This window comes from Oncorhynchus nerka, linkage group LG4 (genome assembly GCF_034236695.1).
Source record: "Oncorhynchus nerka isolate Pitt River linkage group LG4, Oner_Uvic_2.0, whole genome shotgun sequence".
Lineage (NCBI taxonomy): Eukaryota > Metazoa > Chordata > Actinopteri > Salmoniformes > Salmonidae > Oncorhynchus > Oncorhynchus nerka.
The window spans coordinates 26,637,738-26,664,453 of record NC_088399.1 but is presented as its reverse complement, the minus strand read 5'-3'; the positions used below and the strand labels follow the sequence as shown (position 1 = coordinate 26,664,453).

Here is a 26,716-nt window from a genome sequence, read left to right as displayed (position 1 = left end):
ACGGGAACCGTTCGGTATTTTATCTAACGAGTGGCATTCCTAAGTCTAAATACTCTTGTTACATTGCACAACCTTCAATGTTATGTCACAATGAACGCAAGAGAAATGACACAATTTCACCTGGTTAATATTGCCTGCTAAACTGGATTAGTAGTTATAACTATTGATTATGATTGATTGTTTTTTATAAGATAAGTTTAATGCTAGCTGGCAATTTATCTTGGCTTCTACTGCATTCGCGTAACAGGCAGGCTACTCGTGGAGTGCAATGGTTAGAGCGTTGGACTAGTTAACTGTACGATTGCTAGATTGGATCCCCTGAGCTGACAAGGTGAAAATCTGTCGTTCTGCCCCTGAACAAGGCAGTTAACCCACCGTTCTTAGGCCGTCATTGAAAATAAGAATGTGTTCTTAACTGACTTGCCTAGTTAAATAAAGGTACAATAATTATTTTTTATTTTTTTAATCGGCGCCCAAATATACAGATTTCCGATTGTTATGAAAACTTGAAATCGTCCCTAATTAATCGGCCATTCCGATTAATCGGTCGACCTCTAATAGGGATATCTGAGAACTCTGCCTGGCAGAGAAACTACAGACTTTTCCATCCCTCTCGTCTAGGACACATGTGGGGGTGGAGGAAAAACACCAACAGAAAAAAGTACCAGAGACACATCAACACTGACCACTGCTTGGTGTGGTGTCTCTGCAGTGTGTTTGGTTCTTTATCCCGTTCTGTAGCCAGGGAGAAGGTTCATGACAAGGGGCTGAGGGTTAAGGTAGAGTTGAATATTTTCCCGGTATTTTCCAAATCTTCCATCCTGAGAATATATCCCTTTTCTACCAGGTAACCAAAAACCAGAAGTGTCATTCAACAGCATTATAAAGCATATAAATAAGCATATGTCTGGATTTGATTACAGCTTTGATCGAAAATGCAATCATGATGCTACTTGACCCTGATGAGCCATACATTATATACATTTTATGAGCCTCACATTAAAGACATTTAATGAGGTCAAGCCCAAAAGATTGTGCTGTTATCCAAAACATACATGATATAGGCTACTGCACATTACGCCAGACAGAAAAACATAAAAGTCTATAGATGTAGCTACTGTAGCTATATGCTCTCTTGGGTAAATGAATGAAACTAGCTCCAGTAGGCTAATCTTTTTTAGTGTGAACTGCATTACTGTACTGTATTACTGTACTGTATTGAATTATAGGCTACTGGATTATATGGACTGAATTAAGCACATCATTCAAACCACGATAAAGCAGGGAGAGAACATGCGATTCTGGTGCAGCACATGCGGCCAACAAAGTTACAATTACAGGCCAGTGAATTTAATTTTAATTTTGAAATATAATAGGGCCTATTTGTATAATTCGTAGGCTGACACATACACTGCTCAAAAAGGGAACACTAAAATAACACATCCTAGATCTGAATGAATGAAATATTCTTATTAAATACTTTTTTCTTTACATAGTTGAATGTGCTGACCACAAAATCACACAAAAATTATCAATGGAAATCAAATTTATCAACCCATGAAGGTCTGGATTTGGAGTCACACTCAAAATTAAAGTGGAAAACCACACTACAGGCTGATTCAACTTTGATGTAATGTCCTTAAAACAAGTCAAAATGAGGCTCAGTAGTGTGTGTGGCCTCCACGTGCCTGTATGACCTCCCTACAACGCCTGGGCATGCTCCTGATGAGGTGGTGGATGGTCTCCTGAGGGATCTCCTCCCAGACCTGGACTAAAGCATCCGCCAACTCCTGAACAGTCTGTGGTGCAATGTGGCGTTGGTGGATGGAGCGAGACATGATGTCCCAAATGTGCTCAATTGGATTCAGGTCTGGGGAACGGGTGGGCCAGTCCATAGCATCAATGCCTTCCTCTTGCAGGAACTGCTGACACACTCCAGCCACATGAGGTCTAGCATTGTCTTGCATTAGGAGGAACCCAGGGCCAACCGCACCAGCATATGGTCTCACAAGGGGTCTGAGGATCTCATAGGCTACTGTAAGGCTGTAAGCACAACCCCCACCTGTGGACGTCGGGCCCTCATACCACCCTCATGGAGTCTGTTTCTGACCTTTTGAGCAGACACATGCACATTTGTGGCCTGCTGGAGGTCATTTTGCAGGGCTCTGGCAGTGTTCCTCCTGCTCCTCCTTGCACAAAGGCGGAGGTAGCGGTCCTGCTGCTGGGTTGTTGCTCTCCTTCGGCGTCCTCCACGTCTCCTGATGTACTGACCTGTCTCCTGGTAGCTCCTCCATGCTCTGGACACTACGCTGACAGACAGCAAACTTTCTTGCCACAGCTCGCATTGATGTTCCATCCTGGATGAGCTGCACTACCTGAGCCACTTGTGTGGGTTGTAGACTCCGTCTCATGCTACCACTAGAGTGAAAGCACCGCCAGCATTCAACAGTGACCAAAACATCAGCCAGGAAGCATAGGAACTGAGAAGTGGTCTGTGGTCACCACCTGCAGAACCACTCCTTTATTGGGGGTGTCTAATTGCCTATAATTTCCACCTGTTGTCTATTCCATTTGCACAACAGCATGTGAAATGTATTGTCAATCAGTGTTGCTTCCTAAGTGGACAGCTTGATTCCACAGAAGTGTGATTGACTTGGAGTTACATTGTGTTGTTTAAGTGTTCCCTTTATTTTTTTTTAGCAGTGTATTTACCCTACCTTTCATAATATTTCCCCTAATGTTATTAGCCTACATCCTCTTTCTCTCTCTATTGTTGCATCATTCCTTCCTCGCTTTCAACTGTTAAATGAAATAAGTTTTGTTGTCCTTAACTTCTTCATTCTAATGACACCTTGAATAGTACTAGAATTAGATGCAGAAGGCTTTCTCTTCTTTTCACAAAGATTGAATGGTTATGGGTCTGAATAAATCACTGCTATAGCCTACCACCGCCGCGCGAGCGTTCGCTCTTCTTTCAAACCACCCATGAGTTCTATTGGCTGCTGTATTTAACATTCATCAAACAAGAGCTTGCGTCCCTCTTTGAATAGTCTATTGGTATAAAAAATCATGTCCAGCAAGCTATTGTAGTCCAGCTTTTCCTGCATGGGACTCCAAGAGCTAAGAGAGTGTTTTTTAAGGAGAGAAGCCAGCTGAGCACATAGAAAGTATGCATAACCCATCACTAATTAGCTAACTATATGGCTAATACTGCAATAAATATATTACCTGAAAGAGGTAGGCTAGAAAATCTACATATCAATCTAGAGCAGGATTATCTATTTTGGATGCAACTTGAACGGATTTGATGGAGAGACAAAGACTGCAAGAGAGTGCTCGCGCGTGCTCTGATCGAAAGCAATAATATTCAAGTGATAGGCTGTTTTAAAACTCTGCTGCTGCAATTTAAAAAACAAACATCTTTACAATAAAAAAGTAAGGTGTCCTCTGAAAGCCAGATGGAGATTAGACGTGCATTCAGTCTTTATATTACTGTAGCATAGACTATGCTGCCTTACCTGTCATAAGACAAAAAGTTACCATGATAAGATGATAGGTCTACGTGCATTGTGAACTGCACTCCATACTGGGATGCGCTGTCTGTCCCCAGGCTGAGCATTGAATATTCATAATGTCGAGGCAGTAGAGAAGCCAGATTAGACATGACATATAATTGAACACTTCCATTTCACGCCATGCTGTTCATTGTTTATTTTATTTGACTGGTTTCTCGCAGTTATATATCCCGAGAAAAGGGAGTGGTTTTGGGTGGTAAATCTCAGTAACCTGGTTCCCGCCATTAAAGAAACATCCCCCTGCTATTTCTGGTTTCCTCTAGGCCCCTTTCCTCTTCCTTATTCTCATCCCCTTCCTCCCGGCGACCCACAGACCCTTAACGAGCAGTTCTGCTCTTCTAATCAGTCCAGTTGTGGACGTCCTCTGACTACGTTCAATAACAACACAATAGCAATGGACCGTATTTGACACGTTCACTAGGTCTGAATATGCTTTACATTGTGGTAACTGTCCACCAGTGTAGCAATCACTAGATTCTAACTTTAACGACTCATTTGAAAACCCGCGATCTCTTACAGTAGATCAGTGTCTGTAGGGAAACTCGTTTCTGACCTACTCCTGACAGAGTCTAGGGAACTAGTACAGAGAGGAGAGAAGAGAGGGATGAGAGCTCAGAGACATTCAGGCGGAATAACTTCCCTCTCTCCAATGAGCGCCTCCTGCCTCCCATAATTCACCACAGCACGTCAAAGCGGCGTGAGAGTCATATACAGATACACACGCATGCGGACACACCACACCGGTCACATAACATCATCCCCAGCTGACCCAAGAGGACAAATATTTGGGCCCTTGTTGCTGATGGCAACGACCTCAGAGGGAGGTACAAGGCTGCCGTGGTTCCCTGACCCTTGACCAATAGGGTTAATGCTCACCTCAAACACACAGAGAGGACGCTGGGAGTAAGAGTTAATGCACTCTTGGGGGCCTGTGTGTATGTATGTGTGTGGGAATGTATGTGTGTGTGTATGTATGTGTGTGTGTGTGTACACCTGCATGTGTTCGTGTGTGGTCAGTGGGGTCTGATTGCTCTTGTTAGTGAATGTTTAAACTCTGAAGAGGTGGACAGCAGCACTAAAGGTTAGCTGGATGGTGTTGAATGTTGGCTGTTCAGACAGAACACACCCCTCCACAAGCCCCTCTCTCTCTCCATTCCAGGGGTTTAACAGTCAGTCAACTGTATCTAACTACTGAACAGCCCAGACAAAACTACAACCAATCAACAGGCAATACAATACTGCAAGCAGCAACACTACAACAAGAGGGTCTGTGGATTTCCTGCATGAGTTAAAGTCAGCACTGTACCAACATGTCAATAACTCAATGTGAAAGTAAGTGTGCAACTCAGCTGTGTATACGTGTGTGTGTGTGTGTGTGTGTGTGTGTGTGTGTGTGTGTGTGTGTGTGTGAAATGTGTGTCTACATGTGTGTGTATCCCTCTCTTAGTCTCACCTGCGATGGCCTGCAGCAGTCCACACACGTTGAAGATGCTCTTCTTCATGATGCTCTGGAAGCACATGGTGAAGACAGAGATGAAGGCCACGGCACACAGCAGCAGGATACCCGCCGCCAGGAAGATGGCCGCCGCCTGCCAGAACCCGCTGGCGATCTCCCCAAAGTGCACGGCGTACGGCCCACATAGCACACCGCGCCGCAAGTGGGGCAGCTTGATGCAGCGGCCGTAGATGCCCAGGGTGGGCCGGTAGGCCTCGCCAGCCGCTGTGGCACCATGAGGGCCGAAGACGGCGTCCGGTGTCCGGGGGAAGCCCACCAGCCAATCGGTGCTCATGAAGGCGATGAGCTCTCCGAAGGCGACCACGATGCTGAGTAGAGTCCACAGCATGGAGCGACAGGTCACGATCACGTGGCACATGGTGATGATGATGTTTGAAGTGGTTCTGAAGAGTTCCTGGTGATGTCTTTTCCCGCCCAGTGGTTACTCAGGTGGGGTCAAAGGTGAAGGTTCAAGTCCTCAGGGTCTTCAGGAAGAGGGGAAAGGGTGAAGGATGGGGTCCTGTTGTGACGGAGGTGTGAGAGAGGGTAAAAAGTTCCAGTGCAGGGAAAGGAGGGAGGGAGGGAGGTTGGTTTGGAGGCAGGGTCTGAGGTCAATGATTGAAAGTGTCTCTCTCTCAATCTCTCTTTCTTATCTCCCCCTGGTGTTGTTCCTCTTCCTTCTTTCTGGGTTGTCTCCCTATCTTTCTTTCCGATTCCTCCTGCAATGTCTTACTCACCCGCTTTCAGTTTCTCTTCCAGCCGGAGTGTCTGTTGTTCACACACGCTCTCTCTCTTTATCTCGCTCTCTCGTTCTCTCTCTTCTGGACTCTACATCGTAGTGAAGGAGTGTCTCCAAGGCCAGCCAGCTGGCTTCTCACCAACTACACACCTTGAGACAGAGGGGAGGGGGGAGAAAGAGAGGAGGGAGGACGGAGAAGGGAACAGAAGGTGAGTGTGTGATCATTATTTATGGCAGTTGAAAGGGCAGACCATGGTAGAACGCTCGGTTACGTGATGTATTTATTTTTTATTTAACTCTTATTTTACCAGGTAAGTTGACTGAGAACACATTCTCATTTACAGCAATGACATAGGGAATAGTTACAGGGAAGAGGAATGAATGAGCCAATTGGAAGCTAAGGATGATGGTATGATGGCCAGATTGGGAATTTAGCCAGGACACCGGGGTTAACACCCTACTCTTACAATAAGTGCCATGGAATCTTTAGCGACAACAGAGAGTCAGAACACCCATTTAATGTCCCATCCGAAAGACGGATTAGCAGTGTTTTAATCAAACGTTTCAGAAGCAGTGTTTTCCCCCTCCCAACTCAGGCAACATTTAACTTTAATCAGCAAAGAAACTGGGTCATTGACCAACACAGCAGTTTAAAATAACCAACCATACACTAACAGTAAGTGGCATAGCACAGCCATGGTAAATGGGAGTAATAGTGGATGAAACGTATAGACAGGGAGAACCTTATGACAACAGGGCTGCAGACAGGAGAGGGTTTGTCTAAAACAAACCAACAACCTCTTGTTTACATAAAGCCAGGCCTGGAGAGGAAGAGAGGGATAGGAGAGGAGGGAGAGAGAGAGAGGGCAGTCCTGGTCAGCCAGCCTGGAGGAGCCTGACTCCTCTGCTCTGGTCTCTGTTTTGGTTTCCCCTGCAGAGCTCCCTGACTGACAGGGTCAGCTCCTCCCCTTTCCCCTTCCCAGGGAGTGTGTGTGTGTGTGTGTGTGTGTGTGTGTGTGTGTGTGTGTGTGTGTGTGTGTGTGTGTGTGTGTGTGTGTATGTGTGGGTGTGTGTGCATGCATCTGTGTGTGAGGAGTTACTCTGGGTCCAACACTGGTGTCTGTGTAGTGTCGGTCCCAGAGGAAGCTGGGTGAGATGTGGAGGGGAGAAGGAGAGATGAAGGGAAGAGAGGAAAGAGATGTGGAAAGAGGGAATGAGGGATCCTTTGGCAAACAGACACAGACAGAGGGGAAAAACAAACAATCTCAGATGAAATAGCCCACGCCAATGATGTAGGGCTGATAGCTCTGTGGTGGTTGGACAGCCAGGCTGCTAACACATAACTGACCTAGGGTCAGCCTGGCCGAGATAACCCTGCTGACACTGCCATTTCATAAACACCACCACTACAGAACTCACAGAACCCCAGTGTCACCATCACTTCACAGCTATTTCACGAACACTACTGTCCTATTTCACGAACATACCTCCTAAAGAAAGATAACCCCAGTGACAAGAACATGTCATTAACACCATCAGTACTGGGGGAGAGGTAACCACATCCATCTCAAAACAACACTGTCTGTCGCTTGCTGGAGAGTTGAATAGATAACCTTCTGACTGCCTCCATCTAACAACACACCATTCACTATCATCACTATCACTAGAAGGCTGTGGGATAACAACCCATGACATCATTTCACAACTCGGCTACCCCACACACTATCTCTAGACAACACAGAAATCTGACCCTTGGTTTCACAACATGGCCTTCTAAACTAATAAACAATAAATACTGTGAAACGCCAGGGCTCGGAGAGATAACCCATGGCAAGAACATCAATCTTAAAAGATTTTAGCTACAGGAGGAAATCATATACCCAATCCCAAGGGCTTTACTTACAAAAGGCCCTTCACAAACATTTGTCTTCTTTATCTAACCCTCAGTTTACCTGAAAACACATTTAATTTAATTGATAACTTGGCACAAAGACGCTCTACCACGGCATTAATGTAATAAAACATAGCAAGGCAACGGAGATCTTGCTACAGAACATTAATGCAACAGTAAATTACTGCAATGTAAAAGCTGCTAGGTTTTAAACTACAAGCTGTATTAAACAGCATAACCAGGCGACGGTTGATGAGATCATCGACTAGGCAGTCACTTGTTGATGACTTCATTCTCAGGTCAGGCTGAGGTCTCTCAGTGGGCCTCTAGATCTGAATGAAGTATCTGGGTCTACAGGAATGTTTCTACCATTCCCTCCCTCTCTCTATCCCTTTCTCCACCTCTCTCTTTCCATCTCCCTATCTCGTTCTTTCTATCTACACACACCTAGAGGGACGTAAAACCTTCTGTATTAAAATGATCTATCTACACACACCTAGAGGGACGTAAAACCTTATGTATTAAAATGATCTATCTGGATCCTGTATCTTGGAGTCGTAAACACAGTCCTCAGTGTGCTGAAACACAGTCCTCAGTGTGCTGAAACACAGTCCTCAGTGTGCTGAAACACAGTCCTCAGTGTGCTGAAACACAGTCCTCAGTGTGCTGAAACACAGTCCTCAGTGTGCTGAAACACAGTCCTCAGTGTGCTGAAACACAGTCCTGAGTGTGCTGAAACACAGTCCTCAGTGTGCTGAAACACAGTCCTGAGTTTGCTGAAACACAGTCCTCAGTGTGCTGAAACACAGTCCTGAGTGTGCTGAAACACAGTCCTCAGTGTGCTGAAACACAGTCCTGAGTGTGCTGAAACACAGTCCTCAGTGTGCTGAAACACAGTCCTGAGTGTGCTGAAACACAGTCCTCAGTGTGCTGAAACACAGGTTCCATTTTCTCAGCAGGCTCACTTGAACTAGTGTTGCGTTTTCCATCTAACATTTCCAGTCATGAGGTCAGACTCATGAGCACAGCGGTGAATAGTAAAACTGTGTCTGGTATTGTGGATCATTGTGACTGGAGAGATGGGCACACACACACACAATTTTTCCATTTATTCTCTGAACCACCACCCTCCCTTTTTCCTATTCTCCCTCCCTTCCCAGCTCATGGGAATCCCTAAGCCTGGACAGTGTGTGGAGTCTGGTTGGGAGGGAGGGGTGGTATGGGAAAGTCTAGGCTAGAGGGACATGGGGCCAGTCTTCCAGTCTGGGGAGCTAGGCGAGGAGCGAGGAGCGCCTGGAGCAGCCTGGAGTAGAGTAGGGGGCCAGTGGTGACCTGTGCCGCCAAAAATCTGAATCTCCTGGGGGTCGTTCTTGTCACTTGGCACCCGGTCACCACGGAGAGGGATAATAGTTAAAGTCGACTCTGCTATGAGGTCACACTCCCTTCTAGGAGGGATCAGTGTGTGTGTGTGTGTGTGTGTATGTGTGTGTTTAATTAAGTATGTGTGTGTGTGATAGGGAGATGATACAGTGACAGCATTACTGAAACCTTGACCTCAGTTATCCTGTTGAAATATCCACAAACCCTAGCTTTCCTCCCTTGTTTATTTCCCTCTCTTCCCCCTCTCATCTCTTTCCCCTCTCCTCTTGTTCCCTCTTCCCCCTATCATCTCTTTCCCCTCTCCTCTTGTTCCCTCTTCCCCCTCTATCATCTCTTTCCCCTCTCCTCTTGTTCCCTCTTCCCCTCTCATCTCTTTCCCCTCTCCTCTTCCCCCTTCATCTCTTTCCCTCTCCCCTTGTTCCCTCTTCCCCCTCTCATCTCTTTCCCCTCTCCTCTTGTTCCCTCTTCCCCCTCTCCTCTTTTTCCCTCTTCCCCCTCTCCTCTCTTTCCCCTCTCCTCTTTTTCCCTCTTCCCCCTATCCTCTCTTTCCCCTCTCCTCTTTTCCCTCTTCCCCCTCTCCTCTTTCCCCTCTCCTCTTTTTCCCTCTTCCCCCTCTCCTCTCTTCCCCTCTCCTCTTTTTCCCTCTTCCCCCTCTCCTCTCTTTCCCCTCTCCTCTTTTTCCCTCTTCCCCCTCTCCCCTTGTTCCCTCTTCCCCCTCTCCTCTCTTTCCCCTCTCCTCTTTTCTCTCTTCCCCCCCTCTCTTCCTCTCCTCTCCTCTCTTTTCCCCTCTTCCCCCTCTCCTCTCTTCCCCCTCTCCTCTCTTTCCCCTCTTCCCCCTCTCCTCTCTTCCCCCTCCTCTCCCCCCTCTCTCTTTTCCCCTCTCCTCTTTCCCTCTTCCCCCTCTCCTCTCTTCCCCCTCTCCTCTCTTTCCCCTCTTTCCCATCTCTTTCCCCGCTCTTTTCCCTCTCTATCCTTCCACCAGACAGAATGACATAGATCTGTGGGCGGCTAGCGATTGTGTGTGAATGCGTGTTTGTGTGGTGTGTGTCCAAGTCTAGCGAGGTCATAAAAACAGGCGCAGACAGCCGTCCCTGTGGTGTAGGATAGGATCAGAATAACTTTTATGAAACACAAATATCTGTATTAACTAAACACACAGATGTCAACTGGACCATTGAAGAACAGCCAAGCTTATGGCTGTCACTGTCTTGATGCAGAACAACTTTTCACGTAACTTCTTCAACTTTGGGACTCCCACCCACCCATGATGTTCTGTAGATCCTTGTAGATGTCTTCTGACACCAGTGATATTTCACAGACTCCAGTTCAAACACCACTAGAGGAAAAGTTCTGGCTCAGAGTCATTTTCTGGTCAGTTGCAGAGACTAATATATGTGAGAGTGAGAGAGAGATTGAAAACACTTAGAAAGCAGAAACAATTTAAAGCAGCTGGAGGAAGGAGCACAGAGCCGGGTCAACTGACCACTTTTATGTTTAGGCCACTTGGCCTTTGACCCCAACAGGCAGGGGTGCCTGATTGCAGAGTTTGCTCGTGTTTGCTGGAGAGAAAGAGAGAGTGAGAAAGTAAGAGAGAGAGAGAGAGAGAGAAGGAGACAGACTGGTCAAGGGGAGTATCTGTAACTAAGGTAAAACTTGCTTACAGTCAATACATTTGCTAGTGTATGATAAGATTGTGTATACTTTGTTCTGAGGTAATATTAGGACATGGCCTACTTCAATATTCCCCCTAGAGATAGAACACTAAACAGGCAGAGCTTTAAGTGGTTTGTTACCATGAGCAGAACTTTCCCAGCACTCTGTGAAGCACAGCAGACCAGACCATAAACGTGTTAGGCTATGACTGGATTTATGATGTCTATCACACACACACACACACACACACACACACACACACACACACACACACACACACACACACACTAATAAGAGTGAACCAGTGACCATAGACTTAAAAACCCCAGGGTGTGTGTGTGCGAGTGTGTGTACACATTACCACCCCCATTAGTTCAAACACTTTGCTCCACTTCATCTGCACTACAAGGTACACCAAGATGTCTGAGTCACACAGTGATATGCAGTCTCAACAGCAGGTCCCTCAGCACACTAACATTGACAGGAAACATGGAAATACAGCGGCTACGGTAAATGTTGGAGACGGGGTGGTTAGTGGCGGGTGGTACATGGTGGTCTCTCTATCTCTCTCTTCCTCTCTCTCCCACTCACTGGGGGCAACTGTAGGTCAAACACCCATATACACTGAGGCTATGGAGGAATGCCTATACTGTACAGTTAGATCTACACATCAGGTTTTCATTAAGAAGAACCAAATCAAGTCATTTGTCCATCCACTCAGGGCAGGGGAACAAGTGTATGGACGTTTCTAGACGTTCCCCTAACTAACTTTCAAAGTCTTCACTTTTGAAACCTGCCCTGAAAACCACTTTCAGTTGCTATCCTATTTATGGCAAAGCAACTTCAGAAACATATGCAGAGTTTAATTCCAAAATGCTATATCATCAGAAATGATTGCTTATTGGTACCTTCATGTGTGTGTGTAAAATATTACTGTTCTCTGATTTTATATTCATAGATTTTTAGATGTGAATGAAATGTTTTTTTTGTGTGTGAAATGCTATACATTCATTGTTTCGCTGGGAATGTTCATATCCTGTACATCTGACTGTGATATGTGGTTGTCCCACCTAGCTATCTCAAGATGAATGTAATAACTGTAAGTCGCTCTGGATAAGAGCGTCTGCTAAACGACTCAAAGGTAAAAAGTTCATGTTTTACATACAGATCTCAAATTACTATATTGAATTATCATATCGATGTCACAAATGTATCACTTGTATATTTCTTCATAAAAATTTTTAGTTATTTGTTACATTTGACTGTGTAAAACTTAGCAGTACGACTTATTTCTCTGAGAGTGAGGTGGATATACTGTAGCATTTAGCAAAAAGACATGATTATTTTTCTCCCTGAAATGAAACCATCAAGTGATAGATTTTAAACAAATACTGTACATATCTGTCATTGAACAACCCCATGTCATGATTACATAGTGAAAAAATACACCAATCTCTTTCATCATTTCTTAAAACAATAAAAGCACATTTCTGAAAATGGATATATAGCATTTTGGAATGAAACTCTTCACCTTGCCTCTTCAAACACATAAAGCATGAACATATAACACAACAACATTCCCATGGCCTACTTCCACAGACCAACTGGAAAACAACTTAGTGTATGACTGAGTCATCAGAGTCAGGATGATGAAGAGTAAACACAAGATCAGAGGACACACACACACAGTAAACACACACACAGCCTTGTCGTCCGGTATTAATTGTAAAGAGTATAATATGACTCTTAACAATTGTAGTTGTGTCAGTGCTGTGTGACAAATGATTGTAGTGCTCAACATTTCCACAGTGAGAGTGCCATCATTTCCCAGGGCTACTGTGTAACCTGCTCAACATTTCCACAGTGAGAGTGCCATCATTTCCCAGGGCTACTGTGTAACCTGCTCAACATTTCCACAGTGAGAGTGCCATCATTTCCCAGGGCTACTGTGTAACCTGCTCAACATTTCCACAGTGAGAGTGCCATCATTTCCCAGGGCTACTGTGTAACCTGCTCAACATTTCCACAGTGAGAGTGCCATCATTTCCCAGGGCTACTGTGTAACCTGCTCAACATTTCCACAGTGAGAGTGCCATCATTTCCCAGGGCTACTGTGTAACCTGCTCAACATTTCCACAGTGAGAGTGCCATCATTTCCCAGGGCTACTGTGTAACCTGCTCAACATTTCCACAGTGAGAGTGCCATCATTTCCCAGGGCTACTGTGTAACCTGCTCAACATTTCCACAGTGAGAGTGCCATCATTTCCCAGGGCTACTGTGTAACCTGCTCAACATTTCCACAGTGAGAGTGCCATCATTTCCCAGGGCTACTGTGTAACCTGCTCAACACTGGAGTTACATTATGATTAATATGAGGAACATAATATTTACATCCTCTAGCGTTAGTCACCCTCTTTGTTAGGCCTGGGAAACATTTCCAATCAGGGAAAGTAATACTTGAAACTGTCTTCTAAACACTATGAGGTAAATGTGAGCATTGAGCACTCTCACTTGCTAAATGAATAAATGTAAACCTTACAACAAGTTATGTTGTTATATTATGTCATGAAAGAGTAGCACAACTAACACAAAACCAAAGAGAAGAAGTGAAACAAAATGATCCAACCTGTTGGCCATATTCTCCTCCTTCAGTGCAGCTCTGCTGTATGTCTTGGTGGTTCTACCACTGGTCTCCACACACCCAACCGCTAACTAACTCTCACTGAGACCCCAGTCTGTAGCTCTTCCCCTAACCCCTCCCCCTGGACTCACAGCCTGCAGTGATTTGTCAGACAGATGACGAGGCCACACCCCTGAGAGGGTGCACATGGTGACCATAGCTCAGCCCAGAATCTGGGTTAAAACAACAAACGCTGCAGCCAGCTGCACAGGGCCACCCTCTGTGGTGTGTGTGTGTGTGTGTGTGTGTGTGTGTGCACTCTCTCATACACATGCACAGACTGCTAGCCAAGCTGCTGCCGCTAAAAAGCAATATACGGCCCTGGACAATCCCAGGTTACATCACCTTATGGCCTCCAGTAACATAACTCGGCCAGAGAAACAGACTGAATGACAGCCCGGACTGACTGACTCACAGGCAGACGGGCGGCCGGACTGAAGGGTGGATGGACTGACAAAGTTTTGTGTGTTGGTGATGGGAGCCCCCATTCAGCCAGCCTAATGTTCCAATGGGTGGACATTAAAGTGAAAGCTGCTCTGTTTTCTGTCACAGTGGAAGAAATTAGATCCATATGAGAACCCACACACACGACCAAAGCCTATCCTATTGGCCAGTTTAATAGGGGCGTCCTTCCTATGGTTGGGGTTAGGTCAGCGGTTCTTCTGATCCACCTGAAGCTTCTGGAGATTTTTTATCCAACACATGAAAAAAATGATGGATAAGAGCTTCTTTCAGAGTGGAGCAGAGAAGGGTGTTAGAGAAACCATGCATTGATCCACTTGAGATAGCAGAGCCACAGAACAGTTCACAATGTCTGCTACTATAATCCATCTGCTTTCATCTCCAGCCCAATATAGACCCCTCTTTTACCCTGCCTCTATAAATACTACAGACATATATCTACTGTGTGTGTGTTAGAAAGGTGAAAGGTCTGTTTTAAAGGCCCTGCAGCATGGTCTCAGTCTAAAGTAGCACACTGATGATGATCTGCTTTTATTGCTGCTCTCAGCAGAAAAGAGCTCATTCTAAAAGCCTCTTCAACTTCCCCCTCTGCTTGTTTTATTTTAGCTTGCTAACATTAAAATGTCCATCACACACACACACACACACACACACACACACACACACACACACACACACACACACACACACACACACACACACACACACACACACACACACACACAGAGGGCGGGTCGTTTGTCTTTCCTGACACAGACCAATCAATAGTATCATATAGATCTATGCAGACCAGGAGAGAAGGGATGAGCTCTTAGGAAAGATAAAGAAAAAAGAGAAAACAGGTTGCTAGACAACAGGTGGACCAGATCAATGCAGTTTGCTGACTTTGCTCCCTGGAATAACTATATAGCAATATAGTGAGACAAAGAAAGGAAGCAGTCAATGTAGACCAGGATTTCCCAACCCTCTCCTTGGACCCCCCGACACGCCAGATCTCCAGACGTGCTTCACATATGACTCCATGCAGTTTATACCCGTCCACATGTGTTTTAGATCAGTGCAGTGCCTGTGTGTGTGTGTATATGTGTGAGTATGTGTGTGTATGTGCGTGTGTGTATGTATGTGCATGCATGTATGTGTATGTCCAGCCAGCGTGATGAGGTTATCCAAAGCCCCCCCCCCATAAAAATCACAGTGGAAACTGATGGATAGACACACAGAAAGAATCTGGAAAGATGGGCAGATGGAAAGAAGATGGAAATACTCTAATATGGAGTCTATGGAGTTTCCAGTCAGGAAAATAAATACTAATGACAACCAACTCTACTCTGAGACTATTATAATACACTGGTGCTCCTGGGGGACCACAACACTGAGGTCTGGACTGAGTGTTGATATCTCCAATAGAAGCAGCCTATACAGGATAGTATACAGTACTGTCTGTTAGCAGTTGAGCACTATTGGGGCCCAAAGTAGCCAAATATACTGTACAATGATAAATGGATCCACTGGCATCCTCTACATGCAACCAGACCTCGACGATTACACACACACACACATACACACACGGATCATACTCTTGGGAGAGAGCAAATGGCCATCTGGCCATTCCAAGGCCACGCCTGCATGTCTGAGTCCACACACAGATGGAGGAGTAATATGGTAAAGATGTACTAACACACACACACACACACACACACACACACACACACACACACACACACGTTAAAGATGCTCTGGGGCAGGGTTTCCGTTATGAAAATGTGGCGCCGGACATTTGACCAGCAGCTTTTTAATCTACCGGACATTTGAGAAATTTGCGGACCCATATGCATTTAGTGTATAACCTTATAAGGGTGTCCATTCACGTTGCTCAGAATGACATAAATCACATTTAGATGATGGCAATTCATCTTAACAGAACATGCAAGTCGAGGATGCAATGACGTGTGTCCTTACTGCACACTAACTGTCCATATGTACTTTTCCTCAGCCAACAAGATGAGTAACAAAAAGCAATATCTCTAGCCCATGCATAGGTAGCGTGTCAGTTTCAAGTTTGGGGAAGCTCATTTTCACCAGAAAAATGCACCTTTATAATAAAGCATTCCATGCATCATCACATTTTTTTACTTATGTAAGATGGCCTACTATTCCTAATGTGATGAGTAGATTGGATAGTCATATGTAGGCTAATAATGTAACTCAATCCCTATTCGCCAAAAAGACTGTTCAATGCATGGATAGAGGCCTAGACTATGGGCTATATCAGATAGGTTTCTTCTTTCTTTAGTTGGAAAAACACATTTCATGCATTTGTACTACACTTTATATGACTGGAGACAGCAGAATCTTTTTTAATATGAAAAATGACAGGGTAGCGTACTCTGCTGATACTGACAAAAAGATCAATAAAAACGACTTTGTCCATATAATAGGCCTAAGAGAAGGGGAGACACCAATATAATGTGATGTCCATCTAAACTGGAGGAGGAAATTACTGTCCAAAAATAAACTTAAGTGGCACTGACCCAATAATAATAAAGAGTGAATATGTGCAGTGCGCAATCACCGGAGATATGGCCAATGCTCTCCGCTGGCGCCAATAAGATAGGCTATATGCCTACTATTGTTAAGCTGAGAATGTTGATAACTAAAAGACAGATTAGAGTCTTTTCATTGTCAAAGCCATTTGCTAGTGCAACACTGATAGAAAAAGGCCTAGAACAGTAAATATCTGGAACGGTCTTTCAGTCATGAAGAAGGGACAGCGAGAGGAGCTTATGTAGAAGTTAGATAACCGAATGTTATCCTACAGAGCACGTCTGCAATAAAGTTTAGGATTACCTGAATGATTCCTTCACTAGTAGACATTCCAGCATTACATAACGACAGCCTCGAAAAGCCATCGGAAGGACAAAACAAACTTCCCCTGAAAAATAAACCATCCATCTATCCATCTGTCCATCCATTCAGCACCTCTTAGGTTCCTTGTCCTCAGGACACCTAATAGGCCTCTCATTCCTGTTGGAATTTAAAACTGCTGGACTCACAATGCAAAACTAAACAGGCAAAAGCAATACTTCAACTTCAGCAGTCGGCAATTCCATTAGCACCTAAGATAGTTAGGTGTCCTGGGCTGAGTGTAGTGACTGTCTAGCACTGTTAGGAGCAGAAACAGTGTCATGGGTGTATCTGTTAATGTACTAAGGTCTGAGGAGTCGTAAACACAGTCTCTGTACTGCTTCAGACCGTGGGAAACAGAGGAAAGAGAGGAGGAAAGAGGGAGAGAAAATGATGGGGAGCTCAACTCGCCCAGGTGTTTTCTCAGCTGACGGGCAGCGATGGGATCCACCCGTCACAGAGGTCTCAACACCTTTCCTTTTCTCTTCCTCCCCACCTTTCCTCCCTCGTTTGTATATGCGTTTGAATTGTATGAGGGTAAGGGTGCCGGGCCTCAATTCTCAAGGCTAGTACAGGAAATAGACTTGGAGGGTGGTCCGGGTGTGTGTCTTCTTATATTGACAGTAACACTGCCAGCCTGTCGAGCCCAGCGCCTCGGAGAGTCTGTTGGAAAACAAAGACCATCTGACATATCGGAGTCTGGCATTGTCAAAGTGTGTGGCCAACCAGCAAGTTTCAAGTTTTAATGTCACCTGCATTAGTACAGTGAAATGCTTTTCCTGCAAGCTCTAACCCCAACAATGCAGTAATCAATAACAATGTAGTATTAAAAATAACAAGGTAGAACAAAAACACACAAGATCTAGAAATAAGAGCATGATAAAGTACACTATATACAGGGTAGTTCCAGTAGCATATTTACAATGTGCAGGGATACTGTCTCGATGGAGGGGGAGCCGTAAACACGGGCTTACTTACACTACGTCGCCACCTCCATAACCCAAATAAATATTTAGCTCTGCGTTCAATACCATCATCCTAGAACTGCTACATGATAAACTCTCCCAGCTGAACATGTCCAGCTCCATCTGTCAGTGGATCACTGACTTCCTGACCAACAGGACGCAACACGTGAAGCTGGGAAAACACCTTTCGGACTCTTTATCCCTCAGCACCAGAGCGCTGCAAGGATGCTGCTCTCACCTCTACTCACTCACTCTACACCAATGACAGCACCTCCAATATCGCATCTGTCAAACTACTCAAGTTTGCAGATGACACCACTCTGGTCTGTCTCATCACCAACGGCGATGAGTCAATGAACCGTGGAGAGATCGACCTGGTGGTGGCCTGGTGCAGTCGCAATAACCTGGAACTCAACACAGACAAAACCATGGAGATGGTGGTTGACTTCAGAAAACTCCTCCCACCATCTCTCCCCCTGGAGATTAATGGCTCAACTGTTAGCACGGCTGAATCCTTCAAATTCCTGTGGACCATCATCTCCCACAATTTCAAGTTGGAAGACAACATCACAGAGGTCACCAAGGAGGCACACCAGCGGATGGACTACTGATCTGGTTTTACGCATCAATCGTTGAGTCCATCCTCACCTCCTCTATCATAGTCTGGTTTGGGTCTGAGTCTGCCTGCTGCAAGGGTAAAGTGCAATGGTCTGCAGAAAGGTCATCAGCTGCCACCTTCCTTCCATCGAGGTCCTGCACAACTCCAGGGCAAGGAAGCGTGCAGGAAAGATCATCGCCAACCCCTCCCACCCGGTCCCCACCTCCAGAAATTCACTCATGACCAAAACCTCCCGCTACCTGAAAAGTTTCTTCCCCCGGGCTGTGGTCCTCACCAACCAGCCATCTGGCCCATAGAGACTAAAGGACTATGCTGTGGTCCTCACCAACCAGCCATCTGGCCCATAGAGACTAAAGGACTATGCTGTGGTCCTCACCAACCAGCCATCTGGCCCATAGAGACTAAAGGACTATGCTGTGGTCCTCACCAACCAGCCATCTGGCCCGTGGAGACTAAAGGACTATGCTGTGGTCCTCAGCAACCAGCCATCTGGCCCATAGAGACTAAAGGACTATGCTGTGGTCCTCACCAACCAGCCATCTGGCCCATAGAGACTAAAGGACTATGCTGTGGTCCTCACCAACCAGCCATCTGGCCCGTGGAGACTAAAGGACTATGCTGTGGTCCTCACCAACCAGCCATCTGGCCCATAGAGACTAAAGGACTATGCTGTGGTCCTCACCAACCAGCCATCTGGCCCATAGAGACTAAAGGACTATGCTGTGGTCCTCACCAATCAGCCATCTGGCCCATAGAGACTAAAGGACTATGCTGTGGTCCTCACCAACCAGCCATCTGGCCCGTGGAGACTAAAGGACTATGCTGTGGTCCTCACCAACCAGCCATCTGGCCCATAGAGACTAAAGGACTATGCTGTGGTCCTCACCAACCAGCCATCTGGCCCATAGAGACTAAAGGACTATGCTGTGGTCCTCACCAACCAGCCATCTGGCCCATAGAGACTAAAGGACTATGCTGTGGTCCTCACCAACCAGCCATCTGGCCCATAGAGACTAAAGGACTATGCTGTGGTCCTCACCAACCAGCCATCTGGCCCATAGAGACTAAAGGACTATGCTGCGGTCCTCACCAACCAGCCATCTGGCCCATAGAGACTAAATGACTATGCTGTGGTCCTCACCAACCAGCCATCTGGCCCATAGAGACTAAAGGACTATGTTGTGGTCCTCACCAACCAGCCATCTGGCCCATAGAGACTAAAGGACTATGCTGTGGTCCTCACCAACCAGCCATCTGGCCCATAGAGACTAAAGGACTATGCTGTGGTCCTCACCAACCAGCCATCTGGCCCGTGGAGACTAAAGGACTATGCTGTGGTCCTCACCAACCAGCCATCTGGCCCATAGAGACTAAAGGATTATGCACTCTATGCTGCACACCGCATCAATCCATCTCTGAACTGTACACAAAATAACTACACTAAACTGCATTGCACTCTGTTCATCTCTCTGCATTTAGATATTCATACTGATACTGTAAATGTGTACATCCACTGCATATCAACCGTATCAATCAACCGTATCATATCAACAGTATACCCACTGTATTTCAACCGTATACCCACTGGATATCAACCGTATACCCACTGTATATCAACAGTATACCCACTGTATTTCAACCGTATACCCACTGTATATCAACAGTATACCCACTGTATTTCAACCGTATACCCACTGTATATCAACCGTATACCCACTGGATATCAACCGTATACCCACTGTATATCAACCGTATACCCACTGTATTTCAACCGTATACCCACTGTATATCAACCATATACCCACTGTATATCAACCGTATACCCACTGGATATCAACCGTATACCCACTGTATATCAACCGTATACCCACTGTATTTCAACCGTATACCCACTGTATTTCAACCATATACCCACTGTATTTCAACCGTATACCCACTGTATATCAACCGTATACCCACTGGAAATCAACCGTATACCCACTGTATATCAACCGTATACCCACTGTATTTCAACCGTATACCCACTGTATTTCAACCGTATACCCACTGTATATCAACCATATACCCACTGGATATCAACCGTATACCCACTGTATATCAACCGTATACCCACTGTATTTCAACCATATACCCACTGGATATCAACCGTATACCCACTGTATATCAACCATATACCCACTGGATATCAACCGTATACCCACTGGATATCAACCATATACCCACTGTATATCAACCGTATACCCACTGGATATCAACCGTATACCCACTGTATATCAACCATATACCCACTGTATATCAACCGTATACCCACTGGATATCAACCGTATACCCACTGTATATCAACCGTATACCCACTGTATATAAACCATATACCCACTGTATATCAACCGTATACCCACTGGATATCAACCATATACCCACTGTATATCAACCATATACCCACTGTATATCAACCGTATACCCACTGTATATCAACCGTATACCCACTGTATATCAACCGTATACCCACTGTATATCAACCGTATACCCACTGTATATCAACCGTATACCCACTGTATATCAACCGTATACCCACTGGATATCAACCATATACCCACTGTATATCAACCATATACCCACTGTATATCAACCGTATACCCACTGGATATCAACCGTATACCCACTGGATATCAACCATATACCCACTGTATATCAACCGTATACCCACTGGATATCAACCGTATACCCACTGGATATCAACCATATACCCACTGTATATCACCACGCGCTCTCACCACTGGCGTCCCCCAGGGCTCTGTTCTAGGCCCTCTCCTATTCTCGCTATACACCAAGTCACTTGGCTCTGTCATAACCTCACATGGTCTCTCCTATCATTGCTATGCAGACGACACACAATTAATCTTCTCCTTTCCCCCTTCTGATGACCAGGTGGCGAATCGCATCTCTGCATGTCTGGCAGACATATCAGTGTGGATGACGGATCACCACCTCAAGCTGAACCTCGGCAAGACGGAGCTGCTCTTCCTCCCGGGGAAGGACTGCCCATTCCATGATCTCGCCATCACGGTTGACAACTCCATTGTGTCCTCCTCCCAGAGCGCTAAGAACCTTGGCGTGATCCTGGACAACACCCTGTCGTTCTCAACTAACATCAAGGCGGTGGCCCGTTCTTGTAGGTTCATGCTCTACAACATCCGCAGAGTACGACCCTGCCTCACACAGGAAGCAGCGCAGGTCCTAATCCAGGTACTTGTCATCTCCCGTCTGGATTACTGCAACTCGCTGTTGGCTGGGCTCCCTGCCTGTGCCATTAAACCCTACAACTCATCCAGAACGCCGCAGCCCGTCTGGTGTTCAACCTTCCCAAGTTCTCTCACGTCACCCCGCTCCTCCGCTCTCTCCACTGGCTTCCAGTTGAAGCTCGCATCCGCTACAAGACCATGGTGCTTGCCTACGGAGCTGTGAGGGGAACGGCACCTCAGTACCTCCAGGCTCTGATCAGGCCCTACACCCAAACAAGGGCACTGCGTTCATCCACCTCTGGCCTGCTCGCCTCCCTACCACTGAGGAAGTACAGTTCCCGCGCAGCCCAGTCAAAACTGTTCGCTGCTCTGGCCCCCCAATGGTGGAACAAACTCCCTCACGACGCCAGGACAGCGGAGTCAATCACCACCTTCCGGAGACACCTGAAACCCCACCTCTTTCAGGAATACCTAGGATAGGATAAAGTAATCCTTCTCACCCCCCTTAAAATATTTAGATGCACTATTGTAAAGTGGCTGTTCCACTGGATGTCTTAAGGTGAACGCACCAATTTGTAAGTCGCTCTGGATAAGAGCGTCTGCTAAATGACTTAAATGTAAATGTAAATGTATATCAACCGTATACCCACTGCATATCAACCGTATACCCACTGTATATCAACCATATACCCACTGGATATCAACCGTATACCCACTGTATATCAACCATATACCCACTGTATATCAACCGTATACCCACTGGATATCAACCATATACCCACTGTATTTCAACCATATACCCACTGTATATCAACCGTATACCCACTGTATATCAACCGTATACCCACTGTATTTCAACCATATACCCACTGTATATCAACCATATACCCACTGGATATCAAACATATACCCACTGTATTTCAACCGTATACCCACTGTATTTCAACCGTATACCCACTGTATTTCAACCATATACCCACTGTATTTCAACCATATACCCACTGGATATCAACCGTATACCCACTGTACTGTATATTGTATATCTGCTCATTCTCTTATAGCTCTATGCTCACTCTACCTAGTTGTATATAATGTATGTAAACTTTGTTTAAACTCCGTAGTCTGTATTCTGTCTCTACATGTTGCCTATAACTATCAGCAACATATCACCAAGTAAATAGAAGTATAGAGTTTATTTGTTATAATTAATTGGTATTAGATTTAAAAGGTGATCGAATTGCTCCTAATTTGTAACGTCGTTAATGTATTTATTTTGAAGAAATATTTATTTAATGTGCAAGTGAATAGGTTGGTTTACTTTTAAGTTTAAGTTTTGACCAATAAGGTAGCTTTGTTAAGCTGTGACCAATGGGAGAGTTGACCTGGTTAACAGGAGGCCTGGGAAAAGAGAATTTGAAAGAGAGATGGTGTTGGTGAAGAAAAATGATAAAAGAAAGATGATAAAAATAAAACAAAACCCATATCTACCGAGTTTTGAAGGGAAATACTGATTTGATTTGATAAGAGTTATTATTTTTGCTAAGAAAGACTTAGTAGAGACTGACATATCATTTTCATTTCTTTTGATTTGGTACATTGAAAATGTGATAATATACATCTTGAACCTTATGTCTGCTGCATTGGTGGAGTCATTTACTGTTTAATTTAATGCATGGGAAAGCATATCCTTACAAAATAAAAAATCCATAATCATTATATCTGAAGTGAATCCCCTAGTTGTCATCACCCTAGCGAGTTTACAATAGATTCTTATTGGAGATGTCCTTCTCACCTAATATCCCATGCTCTTCAGATATTCAAAGTAAGGTAATATCGTGAGAGTCAAATTCAAGCCTGGTGAGAGTGTTACATAAAATTCTGAGTATGTGTAAATATACTTGGTGAAGGTGATACTGATTCTCATTGGAGAGGATTATAGGACACACACACACACACACACACACACACTAAAGAGGTGGAGAAAAGCAACCAAACAAACCCAGATAACATCCTCCGCAGTATACAGCAGCTCTCACAAAGACCAGTAGAGATCAGGAAACTATTCAACACCCAGACACTGACAATCAAAACACTGCTTTTTGGTAAGGTCTTAAAACCCCATTTCCCACTGACCAACAGGCCTTAACACTGTTCCCATTATACTTAACCATTTCCAGCCCCACCTTAGCCCTTCACATGACCGCAGAATGGAATTGGGAAAGGAAAGTCCAAACCCTCTGTGAAGGCCTGTTTTCCCTACAGGGAGCCAGGGTAGATTAATATTGTTCTGGAGGGGTTGTGTCCTGACCAGGGGGTGACAGCAGTTTAATCCAAACAAACTGGCCTGAGGGTAACCAGCTCTCCCACTGAGCTCCCCAGTACAGAACACTATGGACTTCCTGCTAGCTGGAAATTTGGCTGGATGCTTTACACCAAAGGCCCTCAGGTCGGACCTGGGACTGTGCGTATGTGTACTCCCAGGAAAACCTTATACTCTGTTCCAATCAACAGTAAGCACTCCCTGGTCCGCAGAGGTATGGGGGAGTACACTGGCTAAGAATTTCAGCTTTCCTAGAGTAATTAGAGTATCAAGTGATATCACCTCTGATCCCAGCAACCCTTCCCGCTCACAGCTAAACACATTAAAGGGGGGAGGGGGGTAAAGATGTAGAAAGATGAGGAGGGAGGTAGAAAGAAAAGTGGAACTGAGGAGAGAAAGAGAAGCTGAGAAAGTAAAAGATGTAGACGTGTGTAGGTATTGTCTGGCTGGTTTCGGGGGTAACTTAGATGTGACAGGGTTTTCACCTGGAGACAAAGAACAGTGTTACAGTCACACCCTCGGGCAAATACTTCTACTGCTCTTATTCTAGTGTCTAACACATGCACACCCACCTGTTCCATCCATGTTACACTACACCAAAGCATCACTACTCTGGACGGTTCTGACTTAGAATATGTGGACAACTATAAATACCTAGGTGTCTGGCTAGACTGTAACTCTTCTTCCAGACTCACATTAAGCATCTCCAATTCAAAATTAGATCAAGAATCGGCTTCCTATTTCACATACAAAGCTGAGAGATATCGGATCCAAGATGGCGTAGCAGTCGGACGTGTGTTTTGTCTTGTCCCGTCCTGTCTGGTGTAAATATAGTTTTCCTCGTTTTTTTTCTGTATATATTTCGTACATATTTTAATCTCACTTTCCAACTACATGCTGAATATACTCTCCTGCAACCCGCATCACCCAATGTGGTACGGATCTGCTTTTTCTATACTTTAGAACCGGAACCCCCATCAGAAGCTAGCCAGCTAACTAGCTACTAGCTAGTACTCAGTTAGCCACTGCTAGCGGTCTTCAAAGTTAACTAGGACACCAGCGCGACATCAACCCAGAGCATATCAGACTGCTTTTTCTCTACCACATCTCCGGATTCCTACCGCAAGCTCTGAACCTTTACACCGGATCATCGCAACTAGCTAGCTGCAATCCGAGTGACTACTCCTGGCTAAAGTCTCTGTCCCAAAGCAAGCACCAGTTAGCCTTGAGCTAGCCTCGAGCTAAACCCATCTCCCGACTAGCCGAAGAGGTCCAACAGCAAATTGTTGGGCTACAATACCTCTTTTGCCAATTGGCCTGGACCCTTTACTGCCGACACGGAGCCCCGCCAATCCATCACGACTGGTCCGCCGACATAATTGTCCGAGGTGGTTTCAACAGGCTTTTCAGTTGCGACATCGCCAAAGATCCATCTGCTGGTCAAGGCCCGCGAGCTTTCTGAATCGCTGTGTCTCCAGCTCACCTAGCGTACTAGAGCATCTGTAGCATACTCCTGGGCTACAATTACCCGGGCCCACGACCGGTCTGTCGATGTCACCGCATGAAGAGGAATAAACAGACTCACCCCATCGCGACGTCCCCCAAAGGTTAACTCTCTAGCCCTCGCTATCTCCCTGCTTGCTAATTCGGCCTGCTAACGGCTAGCTTGTCTAGCTCCGGTCCGCTAACTGCTACCTTGTCTAGCCCGGGCCTACGAACTGTTATCTTGTTAGCACAGGCCTGCTAACCGTCTGAATCACCGCGTCCCAAACACTCTCTAGACCCATTTACTTTCTATCTCTTTTTGATTTTTAATTTGTTTATACCTTCCGGAAACCTGCCTCACCCAATGTGATACGGAATCGCTATTACTTTTAATTTTAATTTTATTTTTTATGACACACTCAAGAACCTCCAGACGGTAACCAGCTAACCAGCTACAAGCTATTTAGTCATTGTTAGTTTTTTTAAAAACCTGGATAACACTCGCCAGTCCAGCTTCCCTGCCCATCCACCGCTGCCCCCTGGACACTGATCTCTTGGCTACATAGCTGACGCACGCTGGACTGTCCATTAATCACGGTACTCCATTCTGCTTGTTTGTTTTATCTGTCGGCCCCGTTGCCCAGTCAACGCCATTTTACCTCCTGTTTGTTGTGCTAGCTGATTAGCCTCGCCTATTGTTTTTAGCTAGCTTTCCCAATTCAACACCTGTGATTACTGTATGCCTCGCTGTATGTCTCTCTCAAATGTCAATATGCCTTGTATACTGTTGTTCAGGTTAGTTATCATTGTTTTAGTTCACAATGGAGCCCCTAGATCCACTCTTCATACCCCTGTTACCTCCTTTGTCCCACCTCCCACACATGCGGTGACCTCACCCATTATAACCAGCATGTCCAGAGATACAACCTCTCTCATCATCACCCAGTGCCTGGGCTTACCTCCGCTGTACCCGCACCCCACCATACCCCTGTCTGCGCATTATGCCCTGAATATATTCTACCATGCCCAGAAACCTGCTCCTCTTATCCTCTGCCCCCAACGCTCTAGGCGACCAGTTTTGATAGCCTTTAGCCGCACCCTCATACTACTCCTTCTCTGTTCCGCGGGTGATGTGGAGGTAAACCCAGGCCCTGCATTTCCCCAGGTACCCTCATTTGTTGACTTCTGTGATCGAAAAAGCCTTGGTTTTATGCATGTCAACATCAGAAGCCTCCTCCCTAAGTTTGTTTTACTCACTGCTTTAGCACACTCTGCTAACCCTGATGTCCTTGCCGTGTCTGAATC

The 26,716-nt window shown here is 45.5% G+C and overlaps 1 protein-coding gene across 5 annotated transcripts in view; it reads right to left on the bottom strand.

Moving 5' to 3' along the window:
* The window catches only part of lhfpl2a (LHFPL tetraspan subfamily member 2a), an 84,411-nt gene that overhangs the window by 8,769 nt on the left and 48,926 nt on the right, over positions 1 to 26,716 (bottom strand). For 3 of the 5 annotated variants that reach the window (XM_065017396.1, XM_065017397.1, XM_065017398.1), the window contains exon 3: positions 5,029 to 5,959. In XM_065017396.1, the coding sequence (XP_064873468.1) occupies positions 5,029 to 5,449 (421 nt within the window). In that variant the 5' untranslated portion in view covers positions 5,450 to 5,959. Of the gene's footprint in view, positions 1 to 5,028; positions 5,960 to 13,360; positions 13,441 to 26,716 lie in introns of those variants that run through there. The other 2 variants (XM_065017399.1, XM_065017400.1) reach the window with 2 other exon arrangements.